The sequence below is a fragment of the Condylostylus longicornis genome, unplaced genomic scaffold (assembly GCF_029603195.1).
Source record: "Condylostylus longicornis isolate FDR11 unplaced genomic scaffold, ASM2960319v2 ptg000084l, whole genome shotgun sequence".
Taxonomy (NCBI): Eukaryota; Metazoa; Arthropoda; class Insecta; order Diptera; family Dolichopodidae; genus Condylostylus; species Condylostylus longicornis.
The window spans coordinates 6,347,363-6,373,543 of NW_026578052.1; the positions used below are offsets into that span (position 1 = coordinate 6,347,363).

Sequence of the window (26,181 nt, forward strand, 5' to 3'; positions counted from 1 at the left end):
TCGATTAGAATTCGATTAACTAACGCTTTAATTTTGAAATCTTATTTTTAACGAAGTTTAAAGCACCCCAATTTGTCAATTTTGCTGTAGAACTAAACTTATTTTTGATATTCAAATTAAAACTTTATATGCAAATTTAGATATAGGCAAAATGAATGTATGTGGCAAATAAGGTTAAAATATTTCTACTTTATCTTGTTTTTAATAATAAAAAGTAATTATAAGGAAATTTTCGAATAATAAAAGAAATTTCATGAATAAAATTATATTATTTCCCTTTAGTCATATACCAATTTCTAAGAAATTTTATTTAAATTCAAATTCAAAAATTCTAATTTTCATATTTTGTTATTCGATTTTCTTCCCTTTTCTTGTTCTCAAACACATTTACATATATGTATATATAACCACTTCATAAACAAACATATCTTGTTATCCTTTTTATGATCATTCCTGTACATGAATTGTTATACTCTCCCTATATGTACTTATATTTCAATTGATTTGCAACCGTAAAATTGGAATTCCTTTACCCAAACATTATTTATATCCTCATCAATATTCCTTACGACAATAAAATATCTGTCTCATCATAGATCACATTATTATAACCTACTTTTGTGATTTTGAATTTCTTTTACTTTCCTTTTTTATTCTTCATAGGAGGAAGGTAAAACTCTTTCCAGAAGATACAGTAGGATTTTATATAAATAATAGGGTGTTTTTAAGGATAATTTTGAATATTATTTTATGTGCTTGCAAATACAATATCTACTAAATACATATATGTATATGTGCTCCATGTGAACAAATTCATTTCTTATATATATAGGTATGCATAGTAAAAAATAACAAGAATTAATATGAAATTCAAATGAAGTATTCTTGAAAAATATTCACAGTGGGATCTGGTTAAGAAATATTACAATAAAAACGTGTTAATATTTAAAATAAACATTTTCAATAAGCACAATTACAAATACAGCATAATTTAAAGTTGTTAGCTCTTGTTTGCTATTAAAATTTCATTAAAATAATTTAAATTCATATTTTATACATTTGCTTAAAATGTGCGCGTTTAAGCGGCTAATGAACATTATAGCAACTTAGAATGACGTCAAAATCATTTTGCATTAGTTTTTAAATTGCATATAAAATTATTTTCGTGCATTGTTTGTCAAATCAAATTGAATAGCAGCGTGAATAGTGGAATGGAAAATATCTTTAAAGGGTTGTAATAATGACACGATAATTCAGAAATTTGTTTTATCGTGACATTTATTTTACAGCGTAATATAAAAAAATTACTTGTTGAATAAAATTTTAGAATTTCGCTATTTTTACAATTTTTTACTTTTATTAATTTTAAGAATAATAATAAATATTAGTGCAGTTTGAAAGCATTGCGATCTTAAGAATAATAGCAACATGGAATTTTTCAATAAAATCACTTCATATCATTCAGTTTATTTAAAAAAATCATGTAAAAAGAAACTAAACTGACCGAAACAATAAAACATTTTAGTCAATTTAGTGTTTTTTCAACAATATAGAAGGTTTGAATATTGCAATAAAATCTAGTAGAGTATTTTTAATTTTAGTAATATTTCACCTTTATGCTTTATTACCGTGTTGCAAAAAAAAACAGTCTATTAAACACTAAGGCTTTTCATGCTGCGAAATTTTTCAAATAGTTATTATAGTACAAATCTCGTATAAATGGCATTGGGAAAAACAATGTTTATAATGGAAATAAATTTTTTTTCTTCAAGGATAAGGTGTAATGAATTATAAGTAATAATAATTTGTAATGGAATTTCAAATTGATGAATCAATATGTGACATTTTAGTTATTTTCAAGCTATTTTGGTATATTATTTACCTTTATAGTGCAATCTAATTTACGCTTTTAAACAAAAGGCCTATAATCTATTTTCTTTAAACAAAATACAGTAAAATAAGTATGAATCCTGATTTGTAATACCTTCATGAGCATGTTGTCCCTTATGCAATTACATTTCTCAGCCTGTCTGGATACTTCTGTGCTGTACTTAATTAGATTTCCGAAAAAAGTCGGCATACACGTAGATCCAAGTTAACAAATTTATATTTCCGACCATAATGATATTCAAATATCACCATTCTTTAACTGTCTAAGACGGAATGTTCACCCGACAAAATCTCTGTTCCAAATATAATTATCATACTGAACATCCATGCTGCTATGCTCAACTTTGTTCTATACTTTCGCATGTGACAATATCAATTACTTATTTTAAAAACATTCACCTATTGAAAATCAACAATAATTCACGTTTGAATTCAACAATTGCAAACAAGTTCTGTTGAAAACAAGATTGTAAAGAACCATTTCAAGTCACGTCGTTATAATTTTGTGGCTTAAGCTTCATCCAATAAAATCCAGCATTCGGAATGAGAGAGATTTCACTCTAATTTTGCTGATCTGTTGTTGGTTTTGAAGTAATTACAGCAAGTAAATTATATTCTAAAAAGAAAAAAAATTAAATTGTACTCAAGCTTTTAGGAAACTGTACAGTAAGTAATATTTTGAAACTGAAAATATTTGCACTAAATCATTCATAATTTAAAATCTAAAGCCTGAATCTTCTCCATTGTATTCATAATATTTACTTCATTTTTATCATTCCTAAAATTTATTGAGCTTTTTAGATAAAATCCTGAAAATCGCATTTTTTTTTATTTTTTGCAATTTTTGAAAGAACTTATTAATAAACGACAATCTATAGGAGGTCTTCACACTAGGAATTATTCAAAAAAAAAAGAATATACAGGACAAATTGAGTGATCAAAAAGCAAGCACTCCTCCGTTTCCATTTCATTTTGTTGTACAGAAAAAAACAAAAACCAAATCTATTGTTCTTTTACGACTCTCAAAATAACGACACCAAATTATGGAAGTTTTTTTCTTCCTTTTAAATTTATATTTTTTAAAGAACCTTTGTGTTCAATTGTAAATTATTACCATTACCGTATAGTACATAAAGTAAGAAGATTTATGAAACTGAGTTGCACGAACAGGTCACAATTTTTGGAAGACCTATTGTAAAAAAAAAAAGAAATAAATGTTAAATATGAAAATTTTCCAAAGAGTTCCTAGTTCAGACTTTTAAACTTTCTTTTATGCCTAAAGTATATTGTACATGATTTCTTTATTATTATGATGATCACTTGGACTATTGCTAAAATTATATAATGCAAAACAAAAGACTCTAATTGCAAGGATTTTTGATGTGAATAGTATATTATTAACAAAAAGACTCTAAAATCCTTATCATAAAAAGTAAAGAATAGTCGCAATTTAGAATTCTTATAGAAAAGTATTTGAAAACTCATGCCTTAAAACAAGGCATGAGTTTTAAGGCATGAGTTCATTTCATATATACCTATTATTAATCCTGTTAACAATAATGGGAATATATGAAATTGAAAGGTAAATACAACCAATTATTGCATTCACACATAAATCAATTATTGTGTAAATTTACATCAGGTAAATTCAATGTGTACAATTACACAAAAAAAAAAAGCTAAATAAAAATAGTTTGAGTCATATTCCCGAGTCTTATTAGATATACACATATAATCACATTCATTTTATTAAGCATTCGCATCTGCATTGCTGCATTAAAATTTCCATCACATTTTTGTGATATTTATAATACATATAATTATTAATTTATTTAATAAAACGATTAGGTGAATAGTAAATTTAACACAAATTTAATTTCATGTAAGACAAATGATTTCAATTAAATATCGAAAGACTGTGCCATTCTTTTATAGAATATAAAATTTCCGTCAAAATCAATTTTTATTAGACGAATTTAGATTAAGACCCTGCTATTTAAACATATTTATTATATCTATTTAAAACATATAAGATTGTCATAAGAGCAAATGAATAGTTTGCTAGCCTAATTGCTAAATGTTAAGTTATCTAATATTTATTATCTTTAGAATTTTAGAATTTTTAATAAATTATATTTTCTTATAAATCTAAGTACGCGTACCCCATTACAGGTTTATTGTAGATTGTGTATCTAAGCACAACATATAGCAATATTTAAATTTTCTCACACTCGTGTTGATTAAAGTTTTAAAGAAATTCCATCACATATAATTATACCTTTAAATTTTCTAATACATAAAAATATATAAATGTCACATTATAAGTGAGCTATGCAAATATTTACTTGGTTTTGTATATCATTTTTATTATTCAAAGTTTTTACTCATACTCAAATGACATTCTCAGTACCTATACTTTATTTTGATGATTTCTGAATTGTAATGTTAAAAAGGAATTGCATATAAACTAAACAGCTCAAGTTATCCAATATAATATTATTATTCCTATATACTCAAAATTCTTAGAAAACAACCAATCTCTTGACACAAGACAACACTGTATAAATTAATGAATGCAAAATAATTTGTCTTTTTGCTTTTTCATATTATGCAAAATGCGCACTTTACATATCATTGTTTTGTTTTATTGAAGAGTTTTAAAATTGTCAATACTTCAAATCAATTTAAATCTTAAATAAATTTTTTTTGTTTAAATATTTATGATTAATTAAAAGTAATTTTAAATTTTAAACGCGTAGTTTTAACTTATTTTATATGCAAAAACAATCTTTCAATAAATCTATGTTTGGATAATTTTGAAATATTCGATAGTACAATGAATAAATTTACTATAAAAAATTAAATAAAAATAATTAAATATTTTACTTTTAATAAATAAAATATTTGTTTTTTGCCCTTCAATTAAAATGCTCTTCTACAATCAACATTTTTGAAGAATTTCGTCTTTTCATTTAAAATTAAAATTAATTTTGAGTTAGATTTTCAAATAATAGGGTTGTGTGAATACAGTATTTTACAAAAAATCCCGGCAATTTCATTTTAGTATTATTATATTAATAGAAAAATATGTTGAAACAAGAATTAAAAATGAACTACTCAAATTATTGTACTTATGGTGCAGTACTAATTTACACGATTTTTAACGAAATAATTTGATTTTCACTTTTATTTCAATTAAGAACATAATAAATTCGCATTTATAAGTTGTATGATTCATTTATAACATGAAATTTAAAATTTAATAATTTGTTGAGTAAGGTAAGTACGGTCCAGTTTCTACCAGATGAAACCAATGTTATTTATTAGCAAAAAAATATCGATTGTATGTTTAGAATAGCATAACCTTAATTGTTTGGGTTTTAATTTTGAAATTACAGATAAGAATAGATTAGCAAAATACTTGATTATAATGTACTACAATAAAAACTTACATAACTTAAAGAATACTTATAAAACAAATTTAAAAAAAAATTATTTAATTTCAGAAAGTTAAAAAACATATGTATGTATGCATTAAATGTACCTTAAGGTGTTTATGATTGAAAAAGGGACTTTTAAAAAAAATCCTCTTATTAATATCACTTTGTGACTGTCACTCATTATTAATTAATGCAACTTTGTCATTCGTACAACCAAATTGATGCTAACCGCTGGCTTTGGGAGACTTCAATTGTAATGTTTTTTTACTGTAAAGTCTGCCACAATTTTGTAATGTATATAGATCAGAGCTTGGAAAACGATATGCAAATCACTTGTGAGTGAGTAGCCTGATACGATATATAGAGTATCTTCTAATATTTTCATATTAAATTCCTCATCAGTTTTCAATGCGTTTGCACAACATTCAAGTAACCCTCTTTCGATATTGACTTTTATTAAGTAGGTATATTAGGGTTGACCATAATACGCCTTTACTGCTGCTATAACAAAACTTCATGACATCCACTTGCACAATCCAGCAACACTTTCTTTTTAAAAGCATTTTAATTAAACGCTTCATCTAGAAATCCAAATGAAGGTAAGTGTACCGCCATAATATACTTCTTTAAAAATTTTTCAGTTCATATTGAATTGTCTCCTGGGAGGTACTCCCCTATTCAGATAACCGAAATACAAGTCATCTAATTTCATTTATGTATAAAAGTTCATTTCTGAAGCACAAATCATTTAGGCTTCCTCTATACGTCAGCCCCGTATTTCTAAGTTGTATTCACATGAATCTACAAATAAAAAAAAAATATTATTTCATTTTATAATTCTTTTTTCTTTAGTTTTTTAACTTTTACAATAGTTGTGTCATTATGCAATAAACAAAGTTTTAGTTTTTAATTAAGTTTTTATACAATATATGTACATACATAATCACTATATTTATTTTTAACATTAATGGCAGTTTGACAACGCACATAATAATATGTATTTGTTTACATTACGTATGTCACTTTCTATAATAAACCCGCTATATCTTACGTCATTATTTTCTTGATTTATTCATTTGATTAATATAAAAAAGAGGAAATAAGCATACGGAATTAATTATTACTTTTACATAAATTTTCTTCTATTTTTATAAAATTATCGATTATTTTAACATATGATTTATATACAATATCATAACATAACTAATACATTAACATAAATTTCCATATATACTGCCGGACAGCTTTCAAATATAAATTTTATTACTTTTTATGATAATAAAAATAAAACGTCATTAATTGAAAGTTTCTCTCAAATAATATCTGTGTTTTCAATTTTATAAATCCAATATTTAATAACTTATTCAATTATTGAACAAGTTCATAGTGTAAAACTATGCTTCTACTGATATGAAAAGCTTTTGTATATTAATATGTCATACCCTTATACAAACTTTTCAAGCATAAATGTTTAATATTAAAATTATGTGCACTTGAAACACACCTTTATTATTTTTATTTGAATTTCATTAAAATTCAAAAATATGAGTAGCTTAAAAATACTTTTTTTCTCGAATTTATTTATCTACGTAATACACACTTTATTAATTATTATGCAAGTTATTTGTTAATGAAAGTCCAAATAAAGAAAAAACTTATATCTTACATACCAGGCAAACTTGATTGTTGAAACTCAAGAAAAATCAAACGAAAAATCAATTAAAAAAAAAAAAGAAAAAAATGATGATTAGCAAAATCTCTTCCCGCTATTAATTTAGCAAAACAGCAGCAATACGGAAATTTTAGTGAAATTTTTTTTAACAGTTTTTATTTCCAATCTCTTCTTTCTTGAGAATTTACATTGACCGTCAACAATAAAATTAAAATAAAAAAAATAGAAACAGAAATCAAGTTCATTTTGCAATTAAACGCCGCTAAATCAGCTAAAATATTAGAACTTTTATATGAATTCGAATTGAGAATGACATAATGCATATTTTCGTGAGACCCTTAATGGGGTTTCATAAACACCTTATAATATATAAATATTTTTTTTTGTTGTCTTTGTTATTTCTATAAATTATATTCATAAACCCGACTCGTTATATCGTTTCTGAATAGTAATCTACTTAATATCGTGATTAATTAGCTTGTACCTCCTTACAACTCGTTCAAATTCTACATGATTCTTAGAAAAGTTGTATTAAATTTTAGTGTTTTTAAAATTTAATACATATTCATTATTTAATTCGTGATCGATTTAAATGCTCTTAATTTAAAATTACTTTTAATTTAATTTTTAATTTAATCGTAAATGATCACCTGACCTAAATATGTAAGCTGTAATTGGAAAATTAATAATGATTGCAGGTGTTAGCGGATGGCGGAAATAAAACAGCGATTAAATTATAGTATGATTGGCCGGTTGCACTGACAAAATCAAGCAAACAACTAACTAATAAGATTCGTAAGTTTTTGGCGCGAAACTTATTACAACACAATAAAAACTAAATAACAGTTTTTTAAAATACGATAATATAAAAACTATACATATATATATATATTATATATAAACAAATATAAAATGTAGATCATTAATTTTTCATTTTAAAAAAACTCATTTTATTCATATTGAATTAATTTAAACGAAATATTATTAACTTAAAGATCTCACACTTGCTATTAATATCAATAATACAGTAATCCCTCTCAATTTATGGTCACTTCGATATGGAATAATTCGATTACCCTAAAACCTTTAATTTTTAAAAGTCATTTAAACCTTGCTAAGTAATTTTTTTTTATATAAATAACACAAAATTGGAGAGATAATTTTTCTTGTATAAAGTCGCAAATTTTCACTTCCAAAAATTATCTTAAGCGAGAGATTACTGTATTTGCACTTGATGTTTAGTAAAAAAATAAATGCCGGTTGTTTTTGCTAAGTTTTATTGTAATTACCACACCTTTCTTAATTCATGGATTATGCGATAAGAAAGTGGCGCTGCTAAGTGTGGTAGCAAGTATTACAACAGTATTTTAATATTAACAAGAATATGCAATAAATAATTTATTTATTAATTCAGATTCGTCAATTATTAATAATTTGAAAGCATGTTTTCAATGTACTATGGAGATTAATATTTTAATTGTTAAGGCAGGAAATCTCTTGAACGTAATAAGTAATTCCTATAAGTTATTTGTATAGTTTTTAAATGTCATAATTAAAATGTTATTTAAGATGTAATTAAGACATTATTTAAGATGCTATTAAGATGTAAAAGATAAAATATTGATACAAATTAACTAAAATTATTGAATAAGATACAAAGTATCTTGTGTAATCGGGACGGATTCTTTTACAATGTTGTGGCGTGCTAAGAAGCTTCGGAGCTTCCCCAAATTGTCTTTGCACGACAAAATGGTTGTATACCCAAGGTTGTCACATAGAACTAATCTTCATTTAGAGCTTTACCGCCACGGAGCATACAAATTTTTTAATGGATATTAGAACAGAATTGGCAGACCAAGCACAATCATTATTATAGATGTATTGGAGCTCCCGGAATCTTATGAATTAACAAATTATCAAATACGTACTAACTTATAATGACAGTTTGAGCACTTAGACAAAAAACTACACAAGCGATTAGGAGTGTAGTGAAAATATCAAAAGCTGTTGTTAAAACATAGAATGTAATACACTTCAGACTATATATTTTAATTTTGTCATTTAAGGCTATGCAAATGACAATTTAAATTTAAACATTTTACAATAAGTAGGCAAACAAAATTTTTTACATGTTCACGTTATACAACTGAAGGTTGCTTCAAATTAATTACTTAACTGAATTTTGTGAGTACATAATATACATACATTTCGTTCTACATAATTTGAAAAATTTTCCACGACAAATGAGAAAAAATATTAAATGAGATCATTTTTTGTCTTCTTACATTACAAATGTTCTGTAGGCTACTCTTATACATTACTAAATACTTTATTAAGTTTCTAATCCAAAATATTTAGTAGAAGGTAAATAAATAAAAGTAGACGCATACACTCATACATACATTTTATTTAATTACATTTATGATACGACCGAAATAAGTAAATGTACTTATATTTTCTTATAAGTCTTCTCAAATATAAAATTCAAACCATATTCAGCAGTTATAAAAGTCATTCAACTACCGGCAAAGGCAAAGAAAAAGTAAATTACATTTAGGCCTGGGATTCATGTGTGTAGAACTAGTTTATTTTTATAACACACTCTTCATAATATGCACAACAATTGTACATATTATTATCTGGCAATTTTTTAATTATATTTTCTTCTGTACCCGTAATTCTTTTGTATTATACCTCACATTCAATATGTAAGATATCGGTTACAAAATAAATCAAAAATGAAAGTTTGTAGTTCAAGAGACTTATGTTAATCAGTATAGTTTTCGTATGATATTAGGTAAATAGCATTTGTGACAAATCCTTCGGCACTAAATGCAAGCGATATTTTTAGAAATACCGTTTAAAATAAATATTGATTCATGAAAGCGAATTTTGAATGATTTTGCAATTAGAGAATTGTGCTTCCTTATAAATTAAATTTTCTTTTTTTTTTTTTGTTAAACTTCATTTGAATGTTTTCTTAATATCTTAAAATGGGAATGCTATTACTGTGAGCCCATTATCAATTTAATGTATTGAAAAATATTGCAAAATAAAATTGCACACTCGCTTCTTCTAAATAAATTTGGAAATGACGACATTCTAACGTGGGGACGAGGTCCTATAAATTTTAAAATTCAATTGATTGATTAATTTTCATTGGAGATTCGTAAATATTCATTCGAGATTCGTGATCAAAATTTTAGATCACTGCTTATATACATTTTTCTTATCTATCGATAGGATACATTATAACACATTTATATTTTCACTTAATACGACCGTAAAAAATACTGAAGAAATTAAATGTGCCAATTACTATACCTCGACTATAATGCAACCAACTTCAATACTACAAATTTTTCAATATTTACAAAATTTTGTTTCATTTCCATTTCATTGCATTGCACAAAGAATCTCTTTCTTTTTATTTCTCTCTATTTTTACTGCTTTTCTCTCTGTTTTCTTTTTTATTTTAATTATTTTAAAGTTTAAGAAACTCTTGTTTATATTTCTTTCTCATTCTTTCTTTCATATACATTGCCTTTATAATTACATTATTTTATAATTCTATTTTCTTTCTTTCCTTTTCTTTTTAATTCAGCGTAACATGTTCAACTTAAGTGAGGTTTTTTTTTAAAATACAAGCAGTTTTTTTTTCAATAATAAGATTGATTTTTTTTTTTTATGTTTAGTCTCTAGTGAACGTTAAGTTAATTAGGATGAGTTTTTTTTTGCACGTCTGAAAAATTAATTAGATAAAAAAAAAAGTGAAAATCCTAAGATAAATAAAAAAAAATTGCATTTTTGTCTAACGGTACATAAAAATTTTTAATTATTTTTTTTTTAAATAAAGAGAAAAAGAAATTAATGAAAATTGTTACGAAAATTTCAATAATGAAAGTGTTGTAATAACGGTTTCTATTATTATATTGCATATATATTTAACAGTTATAAATTACTGCATATTTTTGTAACTTGATTTTACTGTTATATGAAATTAAATGGAAAAGAAGAAAAGAGAAAACTACTTTTAATGCGTTTGTAATAATTGTTTTGATTTTTGTTTTTGTTATTTTTTTTTAATTTTTGAATTTTGGACAAAGTGAAAGCGGTTTTTTTGCTGTTTTTATAAATTAAGTGTGGAAAATTTCGAGAGTTACATAAATTTATAAAATACATACATTACATACATTTATTGATAAATTAAAAATTATTGTTCGAATAATTTTAATTTTTCAGAATTTTTGTTATTTTCAAACAATTAAAGTGGAAAATAAACCTAGAAAAAAAAAAAACAATTGAAAAATTTAATAATTAACAATTATTCTAAAATATAAACTAAATAAATATTTAAAGAGAAAATATTTTTTCTATTTTTCAAATTAAATAAAATAAAATGAATTTTAACGCGTTAGAATTCACACATTCAGTTCATCATAATAATTATTATCCAAGTTTAATAGAACAACCACCTCAATTTGATAATACAAATACACCATCATCAACAAATAATATTAATTCAAATGTTGATACAAGTTTTTTTTCAACAAATAATTTTTTAAAAAAACTAGCAAGTGGAACATTATTTACGGGACGTAGTAGTGTATTTAGTAGTCCAATGCAACAACATCAACAACATCAACAACAACAACAACAGTCATATAATAGTATAACAGATACATTAATTAATAAAAGTTTACTATCAGCTTCAATTATGAATCAAAATAATAATAACAATTTAAATAATATTAATAATATTAGTAATAATAGTAATATTTATCCAATAACATCAACATATGGTAGTAATAATATAATTTTACCAAATGATTATTTAGCAAATTCAGTAGTATTAAATGCATCAACATTTTCTGATGAAGCATGGCAACGTCAAATTGAATATGATAAATTTATGAATGAAATATGGATTGGAATTGTATTAACATTAATTATAATATCAATGATATTTTGTATATGTTCATGCTTTTTATATCATCAATTTAGGATATGGAAAATGAATTGTAAGTTTTTAATTATTAATATACTATAATTAATATATTTCTTTTACTTAAATTAAACATAATTTAATTTGTATTCTGTGATTTACTTAAAAAATTACAAAATTTGGCTATTAAAGAATTTCGCTCTATTTTTATTAAAAGTTGATTTGGTTTTTCCAAAAATAGTATTGTTCAATTTTATGACTAAATATTTTGCATAACAATTCAATAATACCGCATTATCAAAATTTCTAAACATTAGGAAAAAAAAACCAAATCAAGTCTTTAGTGTGACTCATACTTGAAATAGTAAAAGTTAATATCCGATACCATAAATCTAATTATAACGACATGCTACGACACAATACAATGTACGACATAATAACATATACATGTAGAGTTGCATCACACAAACAACACAATACTTATTAAGCCGAGACCAAGTTTAATATATTATAATTGTTATATTTGTTATATTCGAATTGTTACATTTCGATAATCCGAAAATGTAACAATTCTCCCTAAAGAAGAGAACTCTGACTTAAAATTATTCTAAGATAGTGAAGGCTTCTTATTTTCTGGTTCAAACAAACTGTTAGGGTTTTATAGGATTTAAATATTAGTGACAAGATATTAAAAGTAAATCTATTTTTCATTAACAAAATATGTTAACTAAATGAATAAGAGTACATTCTCATATAATTTTCAACAACAATTACAAAAATGTAACAAAAATCCATTAAAAGTTTTATACACATAATGTATAAAAAGTCTTAATTTAGGTTTACAAATACAAGATGAAGATTGATAAAGATTATGATAAGTAATTAAAATTATCATTAAGAAAACAATGAATCATAAAATATGAATATTTCAATTATACCGGCAAATATTCCGTAATACATTACAAAGTATTATAATTTAATGCAAAATACTTTATACTAACTTATAATTTTCAGTAGTATAATTAAAAACAATTTATTAAATTGATTGAATAATGCAAATATGTACAATAAATAAAAGTAATAATTCTATATTAAATAATATAATTAAAAAATATTTTACATTTACATGCGTATTTTAGTACCACTAACAATATATAAAAATCATAACAAGTTTATTTTAAAATATTAAAAATTTGATTTAAATGACAAAAACCGAGTAATCAGGAATTAATTAAGTATATAGTAAATTAATAAATTTATAATTTAACATTGAACTTGTATTATTAATCGCATATGAAGACTAACAGTTCTTCTATAATATTTTAAAAATGAAAAAAGAAAAAGATGAGTAAATAGGAAATAATTTAGACTATTTTTATTTAAAAAAAAAATAAAATCGTGATTAAAATAATTTAAAAGATTTTCTATTTTAAATTTTAATCTGAAATTTTTAAGCATACTTTATTTGCTTTAATTAATTTAACGATGCAAACTATTAACAGTTATAAATGTTTGGCGCGCTTTATTATTGGAACTATACTTAAATGACTCTGCAAAAATGAAATTTGAAATTAATTGCATATTAATTTAAATTGCCCCCCAAATAAGTCTTATATTATTAAAAAATAATTTTTATTACGATTTAGATATTTTTTTCTGCAAAGGATGTACATACTTAAAATAGCCCATATTTTAAATAATTTAAAATTTAATATCAGTTTTAATTTTAAATATTTAATACAAAATATTTCTAAGTTCAATTTCAATATTTTATCATTCCATTACTTCATAGCTAATTCCTTTCCCTATTCTAATGAATCATAAATTTAACATTCTAAAATAGAACTTGTAAGATATATTAGACCGGATATCATAATAAAAAAAATTACAAGATATTGTGACCGGATTAATTACATAATTCTAAAGTTTTATAATATTACAAAACATACTACAAGATAAAATAGATTATTGAACAAAGTTTTAAGGTGACTGCTAAAATTATTCAAAAACAATAATTTATCCCCGTTTTTAATAACTAATAAATAAAAAACTATTAAATTATAGCTTTGTATTGTTAAAAGACTTGCATAATATTTAATTTGTATGCATATATTTATATTAATTGATTCCATAAGTGATCAATTATTGATTATTTTAGGACAATTAATTGATTTTCTCTGATATAATCTTATAATTTAATACTTATTATTATCTTCGTTTAATTAATATAATTATATTAAAGATATTTTATATTTAAAATATTTAATAGTAAAGTAATTAAAATTGCTTCTTACATAATTATAAAAAAAAATTGTTTATTCTAAGCAACAGAATGCAAAAACTTTCTATATTGTAAAACTGTTATCTATTGCAATTTTTAAAATTTATTACACGTTTTATAAACAATTCTATATTAAGAACTAAATAATTTTGCTCATTTAACTGTACTTTTTTAAATATACAAAGTTTTTGATCGGGTTATCTACATCTACTCTAATTCTAATAAATTTTATGGATTCTTCTAACAATAATAAACAATATATTCAGCATTGTTTCTACACAGTGCAACGAGATTTAAACGCAACGTGCGCTATTCATAATAATAATGTTTATTAACGTGATCGCATACCGATAGCACTATATTTTTTGTTATAAATTGCCTTTAAATAAAAAAAAAATCTTTAATAATAAATTGTAGGTAATTAAAATTTAAAAACATCAATATACTAAAATTTGTGCGAAATTTTCAATTGATAACAAATTTATATTTTCTCTTATCAGTTTGAATTAAGATTTTGTGTTTAAAAACATTTTTATATTTAAGATGAAATAAAAAAAACTAAGTAAAAAATTTAATAATTTATAATACATACAATGAAAGGAAAATTATCAATAAAATTTATAAATACAATAATAAATGACGTCCGTCTTTAACGTATCATAGACCATAATTCATTAAAAAAGCGAATTTAAACGAAAAATAAAATAGAAAACGTTTTTCGAAATCAAGCAAAAACATTCATTTTTAATTTATAAGACCCTGTTATTGTCGTCACAATAAAGTGAATGAAAAGAAAAGTAATTGAAACACAAAAACTATCTTTCACCGATGATAAAAACAGTGATAGCCGCAAATACAGCTTAGATGTATTTTATTTTACGGTTGTATCAAAACATTTTTTAAAATATGTTCTTTCTCATTTATATTACATATGTATTTACAAATTAATTGTCCAATTTAAATTGAATTATCATTAAAGTATTAAATACCTACTTAAGTATGTAAAACAATAAACCAAATTTTTATTTAAAATTATTACTAAATGTGGTAATTTAGGGAAAATTACTGAAATTCAAGTCATGGATTATGTATATGACAATTAAATGGATTTATTGACTAAAAATTTTCTCATGAATATCAGGTTATTTATTATTTTCATTTTTGTTTAGACTTTACTCAAGAATTAAAAAAAAATTTTTATATGCAATGCGTATAAAGAATTCTTACTTTAATTATTTTGTGCATATTTATATAAATGTACTAAGGTAAATCGTTTAAGATATTTGATATGATTGTAAATGCAATAATATAAAATCTTAATTCAACATTATTTACGATCATAATAAATACAAAATATATCATTGTACGGTTAATCTACTTATATGTCTACGTACAAGAAACCACAAAATCAAGCTCTTCGACCGATATAAAATCAGGTTATTTAACAAAAACACAAAAATTTTTCATTGTAATTTAAAAAATAAAATTAAAACGTAATGCTATCAATTTAACAAAAATTTTCAGATGAAAAATTTGGGTTGATAACATTTTATTTGTAATTTTAGTCTATATTTATTTTATGAATATTTTTTTGTGTTTTATCCTTAATTTTTATTTAATAGCGTACTTGTAATATATGCATTATGTTAATATGTTCTTAACCGGTGATTGATCTAAGTAAATTTTGGAAAAATTAAAATTAAAAATAATAAAAATTTTACAGAACACTTAAAAATAATTTAAAGTTGAGCATGCAATGGCTCACAGAATATTTACTCAATTATAATTAAATAATTTGTGTATAAACATAATTTTAAACAGTAAATACGTAATGATTTGGCTCCATTCTCTTTGAAGTATAATTTTTAGTTAATTTATTTCTGGAATGAATTCTTTTGGTAAACTCATTCAAATACTCGAGTAAATACTCTATTACATTGAAACCTTGTTATTGATATGAATTTTGCAAGATCTTCTGACAATATTACTTTGTACAACAGGATTTTCATAAACATTTTTGCAATATCTTTGGGTTTGTTGTCCTAATACAATATAAAAATATTTCATATTGCGAACTTGTCATTACTTTCCTTAACATTTTTGCTCTTTACATGATTAATAAAATTCCAATTAAATTTCCAACGCTACGATTTTCCATTAAATTTTGAAGTCCATAAGTGGTTTTCTCATTTTTCGTAAACGTAATCCAATTGCCTCAAAAAAATTTAAAGTAAAATAATAAAATAAGTGTTTAAAATAAGTCAATAACAACAAAAAATCAAAAAAACTAAAACTATAGTTACCCACTCAATTACAATTATATATATGAATATATTAAAAATTTTACACGTTAAATTTTATACAGGCAAACCAGTTACTTTTTATTATTAAAAAAAAACGAGAAAAAAAATAGAGTTGACCTTGTCAACTCTGTGATACCCGTACGAATTTGTTATCCTATGTGCGAATAACTAATGTGCCATAACTAACTATGGGACAGAGTATGACTTTAAGTTGCCGTATTACCATATTAATTTATGCAAAATTTCAGTACTATGAGTTATTCAAAATACTGGTTGTGCCAAACTACTATTGATGTTGTATGGCAGCTACCAGAAAGAGCCAAGAAATTTTAGCGAATTTTATCAAGCCCATCGGCCCTACTAACATTGTCACTTGTGTGAAATCTCAATATCACAGCTTTTATAGTTTCTGAGATATAGTCAAATAACTTTTGAAGTTGTATGGCAGGTACCAGAAATGGCCAAGTAATTTCAACGACTTTTATGAGTCACATTGGCCCTACTAATATATTCGCTTGTGTGAAATTTCAATACCTTAGCTTTAATAGTTTCTGAAATATAGTCAAATAACTTTTGAAGTTGTATGGCAGGTACCAGAAGGAGCCAAGTAATTTTAACGACTTTTATGGGGCATATTGGCCCTACTAATATATTCGTTTGTGTGAAATTTCAATACCATAACTTTTATATTTTCTGAGATATAGCCAAATAAATTTTGAAGTTGTATGGCAGTTACCCGAACCGGCACCCCGATCATGTCCAATTTAAATAGGGTTCTGGCACTTACTACAATTAATCATTTGTGAAAATTTGGTCAACTTAGCTCAATTAGTTTTTGAGTTATCGTTCGGACGGACGGACGGACGGACGGACGGACAGACAAAGTTAAATCAGCTCAGAATTTGACGCTGATCAAAAACATACACTTGAGTCTATATCTAACACCGTTATTTCTTAGCGTTACAAACGGTAAGGCAAATTTAGTATACCCTTCGAACATACGTTCGTACGGGTATAAAAAACAATTGTAATTATTAAATAATTTTAATTTAATTTTAATTGCTATTTAATTTGTTTTTAAAAAGAAATTTAATTAAGTGAAATGTTATCCATATAAGTATATAATTTATAATCTTCTTATAAATAGATACTTATATGAAATTTATAATATTGCAGACTTGAACTATTGAAGCAAAATAAAACGATTTATAATGTTAATGTTTCATAATATCAATTAAATGCTATTATAAAATAAATTACATAAATCTAAATGGAAAATGCTATAATAATAGAAATTTATAACATTATTATAATGGAAACCATACCTTACCATGTAAGGAAATGCAAATTATTAAATAGTTTTATAAATGTTTTTTTTTAAAAAAATAATGAAAACATAACAAAAAAAAAAATTATTTTATTTATTTCAATATTTATTTCATTATAGAAGTTTTGCCCCTTTAAATATAGACGTGAAAAAAGTTAATCAGAATTTATCACTACGTTTCCAGTATAAATATTTGTGGCACTAATGCAATATCTTAGATCAACGTTTTAATTCTATGTATTCAAGTCTATAACATAGACAAAATCTTACAGCCGAATTTCTAAACGAAGCGAGAAAATTAATTAATTTGTTTAATGAAAATGTTGACTACAAACTTACAAATTCGCCTTTATGTGATTAAAATCTTCAAAATTCTCGAAAAATAACTCTAAACTAATGATTCTAACTTTACACAGATATTCTTATATTTTTCTGTTAGATATAATGGCCTTAATATAAGTTTTTTAAGATATAATGACACGTGCCTAAAATTTGAAATAAATACATACATTATTTAAAACAATGGAAATTAAAAACCAGCATTCTATTAACACGCACACAATATCAGTTTTCATTTCTTATCAAAATATATTTATGTGCGTAAGTTTACGCATTATAATTAAGTTTTTTTTTATATTGGCGTTTATAATAAACTAGTGTTTTCTAATTTTATGCCGCAAGTAAATTAAAAAAAAAAGAAAAAACAAAAAAAATAATAGTAAAAAATATTTAATTTAATTGTATTTTAAAAATAGAACGTATGAACGAAAAAATAATGCAATTTAAATGTTATTCAACTATAATTGTTTATTTAATAAAATAATTGTAAATTACCTAAACATTTGAATTGATAATTTTGAACTAAACGTTGTTATGTAGTCTATAATGGTCTTCCATGCAATTGAAAATACTTCTTAGTTCAAATAAGTCAGACCTATCCTTAAAATTTAAAATTCTAATCAATTGCAGTTGCCCCACGGTACTTTTAAAAATGTTCATATAAAATATGTCACATGCCGCGTACATTTAAGAATAGACCTGAGATATGTACAGACATTTGATATTTATATTTTGAAAATCATAAGATATAAAAAGAAACACACTGGTCTCTTGTGATACAAGTCATGACCATAGTTTGGTTACTTAAAATAAAATCAAGCAAAGACAACACATTATTTTAATTACATTACTGGAAAACAATTATGATATTCTACTTGTACATATTCTCTATTTTAATAGTTTCAATAGTAAATAAGTAAAAAATATCAATTCTTATTATTAATTAATAAATATGTCTTTTTAAAAATATTAATATTAAAATATAACGCAAATTTAACTCAATAAGTATTTAAATAAATAGCAAGCGTCTAGGTCAAGAAAAACGAAAATATGAATGATAATTTGAAAACAATAAAACTGTAATCTTATAATCATTAATTAAATGATTAACACTCTTATAGACGACATTTATCTTTATATATGTACTTGTACTAACTGATAATAGAATTGAAAAAAAAATAAAGGTTATCATTAAAGTTACCCCCCAAAATAAAGTCAAAAACTAAAATAAATCAAATCAAATTGCAATTAATATAACAATGACAATGTTATGTTTTTTTGTACTATCTACTAGAGTCTAGAAAGCAAAGGCATGAAGCGTGAAATTGACACCTTCATGACTTGAAGTATAACGTAAAGAACAAGAAATATCAGGGATATTTCTATGCAAAAATCAAATTAAAAATTAAAATTTTATGCTTTATTGTTTACGTGAATAATAAAAGGGAACCTCGCTTTTTAAAATAGCATAAAGAATATAGAAGGTTTTCTTACTCATATTTTTCTACATTTAATTCTACTTTTTTTATAATCAGTAAAAACGTAAAAATCTTAATGTTATCGAATGAACTAAATTATTGGATTAAGATTTTTTTTTTTATTGTTTATTAATTTTATTTCGCGAACATAATGATTTTGATATGCCGGTACTAAACTAATTAAATTAATAGTAACTGATAAGATTTCACATATCGTTATCTCTATACCTTATATTGATTAAGTATTTTTAAATTTTTTGTTGTTTTAAAAGAAATATATTATTTTCTCTGTAATGGATTTAATTGAAATAAATTCCAAAAAGAAACAATACAGAACAGATTGAAAATTAAAGAATTGCAAAGCATTTTAAGAAAAATTACAAAACACGAACTTATTATCAGGTCTTTTATGCAATGGGTTCATAATTTTGGTTTTTTTTCTTTGGCTGAATTAAAAAATCTATTACTGCGCTCATGCTACAAGACAATATTTCTGTATGTTTTATGAAAAATATATGAACAAAAGTGCAACACAATTGGCTTTTGATCACTAACCATTGAAATTCGAATTATTATTACTACTGAATAAGTTGCTAACACATTAGACAATTATATGTAGTAGCGCATCAATTAACATGACATTAAATATTCAAATTCTAACATAAGCTTATTTAACACAATATTACACATGTTTTTAATAATACATGTACCTTATTTACAACAAAGAAGTATTTTCTGTGTTTTTTTTTTAACAAAATAAGCAAAATTCGTTTTATTTCCAGTATTAACAGTGCTTATACTAGAATCTTAAAATACAATTAAATCATTATAATCATAGCAATTGCCATAGTAATTTGGAATTAATATTAATTTGCTTCCAATAATTCTTGAAATAGTACTAGAAGAAACTTTAAAATTTGAAAGTTTTATTACAAGCATAGAATTAAATAGATTATTAAAATATAATAACAGACTAACAACTTGATTGGAACAGCCTTTGATTAAAAATATCACTTTGAATTCCGTAATTACAGTAGTAATGAACCAAAAATTACTAACGATAGGAGCTAGAGTTACTGCTACAATTGCTCTACTGTTCAAAATTTTCATATTCAAATATTTAATATATTACACTATACTGACAAATTACTTTAAATCTTATACTTGTTATGCCTCCGTTTAAGATTTATTAAAAAGAAACTTCTTATGAAGTCCGGAAATGAATTTTATGACTCATAACGTACCACTATAGACCATTATAGAACGGATATAATTATCTAATTTGTTTTGTTTCAATATCACTGCCCAAAATTACTACGTTCCTTTTGTAAATTAACGAATGCGTCTTATCAATTTTTTAATGTCGTCACCGAAAAATTATCAAAACATTTTTTACTATAAGGAGACCGATTTCTTTTACGAAATACGCATAAAATAAGTAAATTGCTTTTTTATGTGATAATTGCAACAAATTTTTGTTGATTTTTGTGTTTTTCAATAAGTATGTACATATGTACTTAAAAACCCAAAATCGAATAAAGGAAGTTTCAATTTATCAGAAAAAAAAAAAATAATCATTTTGAGCTAAAGAAACATTTCTTTAATTTACTCTCAGATCATCCCGAAAAAAAGGTTTCAATCTTATCAATTTTCACTTTTTTAATGGTAAAATCTACACACATAGGGAGAACTGAAAACAAAATTTTGTTTTTTTTTTTTTTGAAGTTTTTTTGATAATTATTTTTTCCTTTGTTTTTTTGTTTTGAGAATAAAGAAAAACACTTTGAAGTGATACGCATCAGGTGCATTAAGTTCTTAGATTTTGAATTTATCAGTTGTAATAATACATATACATACTTATACGATGTAAATGTTTATAGGGTGGGCCAAATTCGTTTGGAATAAATCTAAATTTAGTTCACATTAAAAGTACGCATAAGCAATATTTAAATCTTGTAAAAATAGATTTTGAAAAAAGATCGCTTTTCCTCTAATATAGATTATTTGAACTAAGAATTAATAACATGTTATTAAAATGTGAAAAACTCGAACAATCAAATTTCAGATGTTCCTTTTTTAAAATTATTCTGGATTTCCTTGTGATCAGAGTGCTAACTTGCCACTGTTCCCTATTGTGTCGGAAATTTAACACGTTTTATACTAAAAGTATTTTACTTGATTCAACTTGAGTATGTTTTAAATTTGCAAATGTACTCTTTACTTCAATTCTTAATTAATTGAACTTTCATCTGTATGCAACTTCTTTAAGAAAAACAAAAAATATGGTGAATGATCCACTCAATCACACAGATGTATTTAGGATATTTTTTTTTTCTTAAATTCACTCTAAGAGGCTCTCATTTTAATTCCCAATGTATCCAGAAATCCAGACGATTAGTACTTTGGTTTGCATTTTTGTTTTTATTTTTTCCCTTGTTTACAGACTCACATGAAGTTCTTTACTCTCTTTATTATGTCCACTTTTCAATCGCATTCATATATATATGTACCTTAAAGAGGAGAACTTAAAACAAAAAAAAAAACACTTGAAAGATTAAAATTATTGTAAAGTGAATATATAAAAAAATATTTTGAGAAGCCAAATATATTATTGGTTCCAATAGTTTTTCAATTTGTACAGGTTTTGTATACAACCATTCAAACCAAATTTCAATAATAAAGAACACAACACTAAAGATTGAAAAGATATTTTGTGAAAATTTTATTATAAGAGAAAGATATTTTCATTGATTATATTGGATTTTAAGGTTTCCTATGAAATTAATTTGTTTAAATTTTAAATATATTCCAAAAGAAAAATAAAGAAAAAAACAAAAATATTCAACTAAGCATTTAAAATGTCAGAAGGAATATGAAAATTTTAAATAAAGATTGTATGGTGCATCATGGGTGGGAAATAATATTTTTTACTTTGAAGAATTGTAGTGGAAGGGATTTTATCTAATTTTAAAACTTCTTCGGCCTTGATTTGCTTTGATTTATATTATTTCTACATTTATCAAAATCTTTAAATTTTTTTGGTGAATCATTCAATTATTTTATTATTAGAACGCAAAATATTTTTTAAAAACTTATAATTGTGAAAATTTATTATTTCTGTAATGTTTAATAAATATTGGGAAATAGAAACTAAAAAAGAATGTGTTAGGAAAAATAGAAAATTTTACAAATTTTTTAAATTATAAACTAAAAACTTTAACAATTCATTTTAATTAAATAATAAGTACTATTGTACTAAAAAATAGAAAAAATGAAATGTGCTTACATTTTCAATTTGATATAAACTAAAAGTTCATCAACATTTTATCTTATCATTTTAATCTAAAGAATTTTGTGTTCGACAATTTTTAATATAAATTTCTCTACCCGTTGTACAAAAATGTTTTTGTTTTCTTCAAATTGTACTTGAGAAATGGGTTTGAATATGGTAAAGCTAATTTCTGTGTGTTACTAAAATAATTAATTTAACTAGTTTTAGTAGTTAAAATTTAACACTTTATACTAGAACTATATTCATATAATTTTTAAAATTTAAATTTTTAAAACTTTTTTAATAAGAAATTTCAATGATTTTTTGTTTTAATATAATTTCAGATCGTCAATCTGTACAACAAAATCAAGATGTTGAATCGGTTAAATTTACTTTTGATGATGATGATGATCCGTTACCACAATATACATTGGTATCTGGTTTACCAACATATGAGGCAGCAATTGATATGTTAAATAAATCACCAAATAGTGTAATACAAGAGAAATTTAATAATTTTAATAGTAGATGTATAACATCAAAAACATATCCATCAGTATTTAGCATATTTACAAGAAATGAAAAATCAAATGATTCTACATTAAATAATTTAAATAATAATAATGAATCTTCAATTAGAAAATCATTATCATCATCTAGTATTGAAAAATCACCATCAGTTATTGAATTAAAAACTTTAGTAAATAGAAATAGCATTGATACAACTGTTAATCATACACAAAATAATAATAATAATAATAATACTAATGAGATAAGAGATAATTTAATATTAGAAAATTCCGACGAGAATTATAGTAATTTTCATTTATTATCTTATAATGTAATGCATCGGAATTCTATTGATCAGCAAACATCAACATCATCAACAAGAACAACACCATCACCATCACTATCGTCATCACCATCACCATCTTCATCACAATTGTCATCACCGTCACCATCACCATCAATATCGTCAATAGCAGAGGAAAACAATGATAATATTGAAGCTGATGAATCATCAGGTGATGAAGAAGATATTAATGAAAAATTACAAAATGAAGAAATAACACCACTACAAAATACAAATAAAAATTAAAATTTCTGTAAAAGTAATGGTTAAAAAATTGTAAAGTCGCATTACAGAATAACTAAATCACGAATTCTAATGAGAAATTTCAAATATTGAACAATTTCAAGTGAATTTTCTGTATTACAACTGAGAAAAAAATAATTGCGTATATGAAATGCAGCAAATACTTAATGATTGAGTACAAAAATACGTAAAAAATGTTCTTTGATTTAGTGGCCTTCACATATGACCAACATAATTTTGTTATATGGAACTGATTTTTACTTAAAAATGTTACTTAAAAATATCGAAAATACAAAAAACAAATGTGCCAAACGAATAAAAATGACTGTTTATACAACTTTATATTAATAAAACATTAAGTTTATATAGTAATTATCTACAATTATTATTAATAAATATAATCGAATAATTATTATTATATCTTGTATACAGAATGTTATAAATTATTACATTAAATATGTAAAATAAACTACTTGTTATATGTAATTAATTCATTCTAAGTAAATTTAAGAATTGATTTTTTAAAATTTTAAATCAAATGAAAATATTTATTAAATTGACAAGTTTTTTTTGGTTAAAAATGTTTTGTAAAATGTTTTCTAAAGCAAAAGAGTTTATAGCCAATACCGACGCATCCAAAAAGAATTTTTTTCTTAAAATTTATATAAAATTTTTTAAAATCTAGAACACATCTCTTTTATTTGGTATCTGGCATACACAATAATATATACTACATTTTGATCAGAACAAACATATTAAGAATTTAGATTGAAGAAGTAGTAAAAAATATGAAAATACATAAATATGAAAGTTCCACAATATTAAACAGAAATTAAAACAAAACTTTAGTTATGGATAAAGTAAATATTATAAATAATCATGAAAAAACAAAAATATATAAATTAATTAGTTAAAAAAATTCAAAAACTTAAGTTGTTATAAATTACTATGTATGTATACATATGAATAGACTGTATAGAAAATAATTAAATTTAAAATTTAGATATAATATGAATAAAACGTTATTTAATTAAGTATATAACTGTGATTTTGTTGAAATATTAATTAATTTTTCAAAGACTTACACAATCATTTCTTCATTTGTGCATTTTAGTTTTTGTAATTATTTTGTAAAATTAATAAAATTATAATTACAATTAGAAAATGAAAAATATGAATTAAAAATTACTTATGTAAAAAAAAACATTTAATATGCTATTATTAAAATTTGTTCCTAATTTATATAAAGAGAAAAATTATTAATAATAATGGAAATATAATTTGTTATACATATATGCATTAATGTAATTTTTCTTTAATCACATTCTATATTAAATGCCTATTTATAGTATAAATTTGGTTAATATTATTTAATAAATAAAAATATCATTTAAAAATATTTAAGTGTTTTTTGAATTTTTAAGATGATGTCAGTCATTAAAGAGAAAGAATATTACATAAAAGTATACTAAAATTACAGCATCTTATACAATCTATTATATATATTAATTGTCAAAAATATACAAAGAAAAACTTCCATGACGCAAATTAATCAATTATTGCATCCGTAGAATGGGTCAAAGTTAACTCTACTGTATTGAAAATTTCAAATAAATGTAGATTAAATATAAATAAAATAAATTCGATTAAATATAACTCCAAGTCTGATTATAATGAGAATATAATAATCATAGCTACATGTTAAGTGACCTACGGTGACAAGTTCAAAAGACTTTACTAGTCCAAATATAAATTTCAGATACCAACTTGAAAGTGTTGAATATCAGCTTGAAGGCATTGGAGATACCAGCTTGAAAGCATGACTCTGATATTATTAGACTCTGAGTTTATTTATTCACTAAAAAGAAATGGTAAAAGTTAAATTACTACTCATTTTGCAAAATACATAATTGAAATGTTTTTAAAAAAATACATTTAAATACATAGTATATATAGTTTAATATCGCAATACTTTTGTATGTCAGTTTATTACAAATTCTTGACCCGAATTATTTCAACGACCTTTCTACCTAACATATCAAATTCTAATTCCACAATTAGTTCGGACCACAGATATTTTGCATACAAATTTGATAAGTAATGTATTCAAAGTGTACAACCACGTGTATGTGCGTCAGA

At 23.6% G+C, this 26,181-nt stretch overlaps 1 protein-coding gene across 1 annotated transcript; it reads left to right on the plus strand.

The window, feature by feature from the left end:
• The first annotated feature begins 10,719 nt into the window (after positions 1–10,719).
• On the plus strand, positions 10,720–25,141 carry LOC129613464 (GATA zinc finger domain-containing protein 14). The gene is made up of 2 exons (XM_055527546.1): positions 10,720–12,023; positions 23,291–25,141. The coding sequence occupies exons 1-2, from the start codon at positions 11,402–11,404 to the stop codon at positions 24,043–24,045; spliced, it is 1,377 nt and encodes a 458-aa protein (XP_055383521.1). The 5' UTR covers positions 10,720–11,401; the 3' UTR covers positions 24,046–25,141.
• The last annotated feature ends 1,040 nt before the right edge of the window (positions 25,142–26,181 follow it).

Coding starts and splice junctions, on each gene's coding strand:
- LOC129613464 (XM_055527546.1), top strand. CDS start 11,402: ATGAATTTTAACGCGTTAGAATTCACACATTCAGTTCATCATAATAAT. Junction 12,024..23,290: donor TAGGATATGGAAAATGAATT/GTAAGTTTTTAA, acceptor ATATAATTTCAG/ATCGTCAATCTGTACAACAA.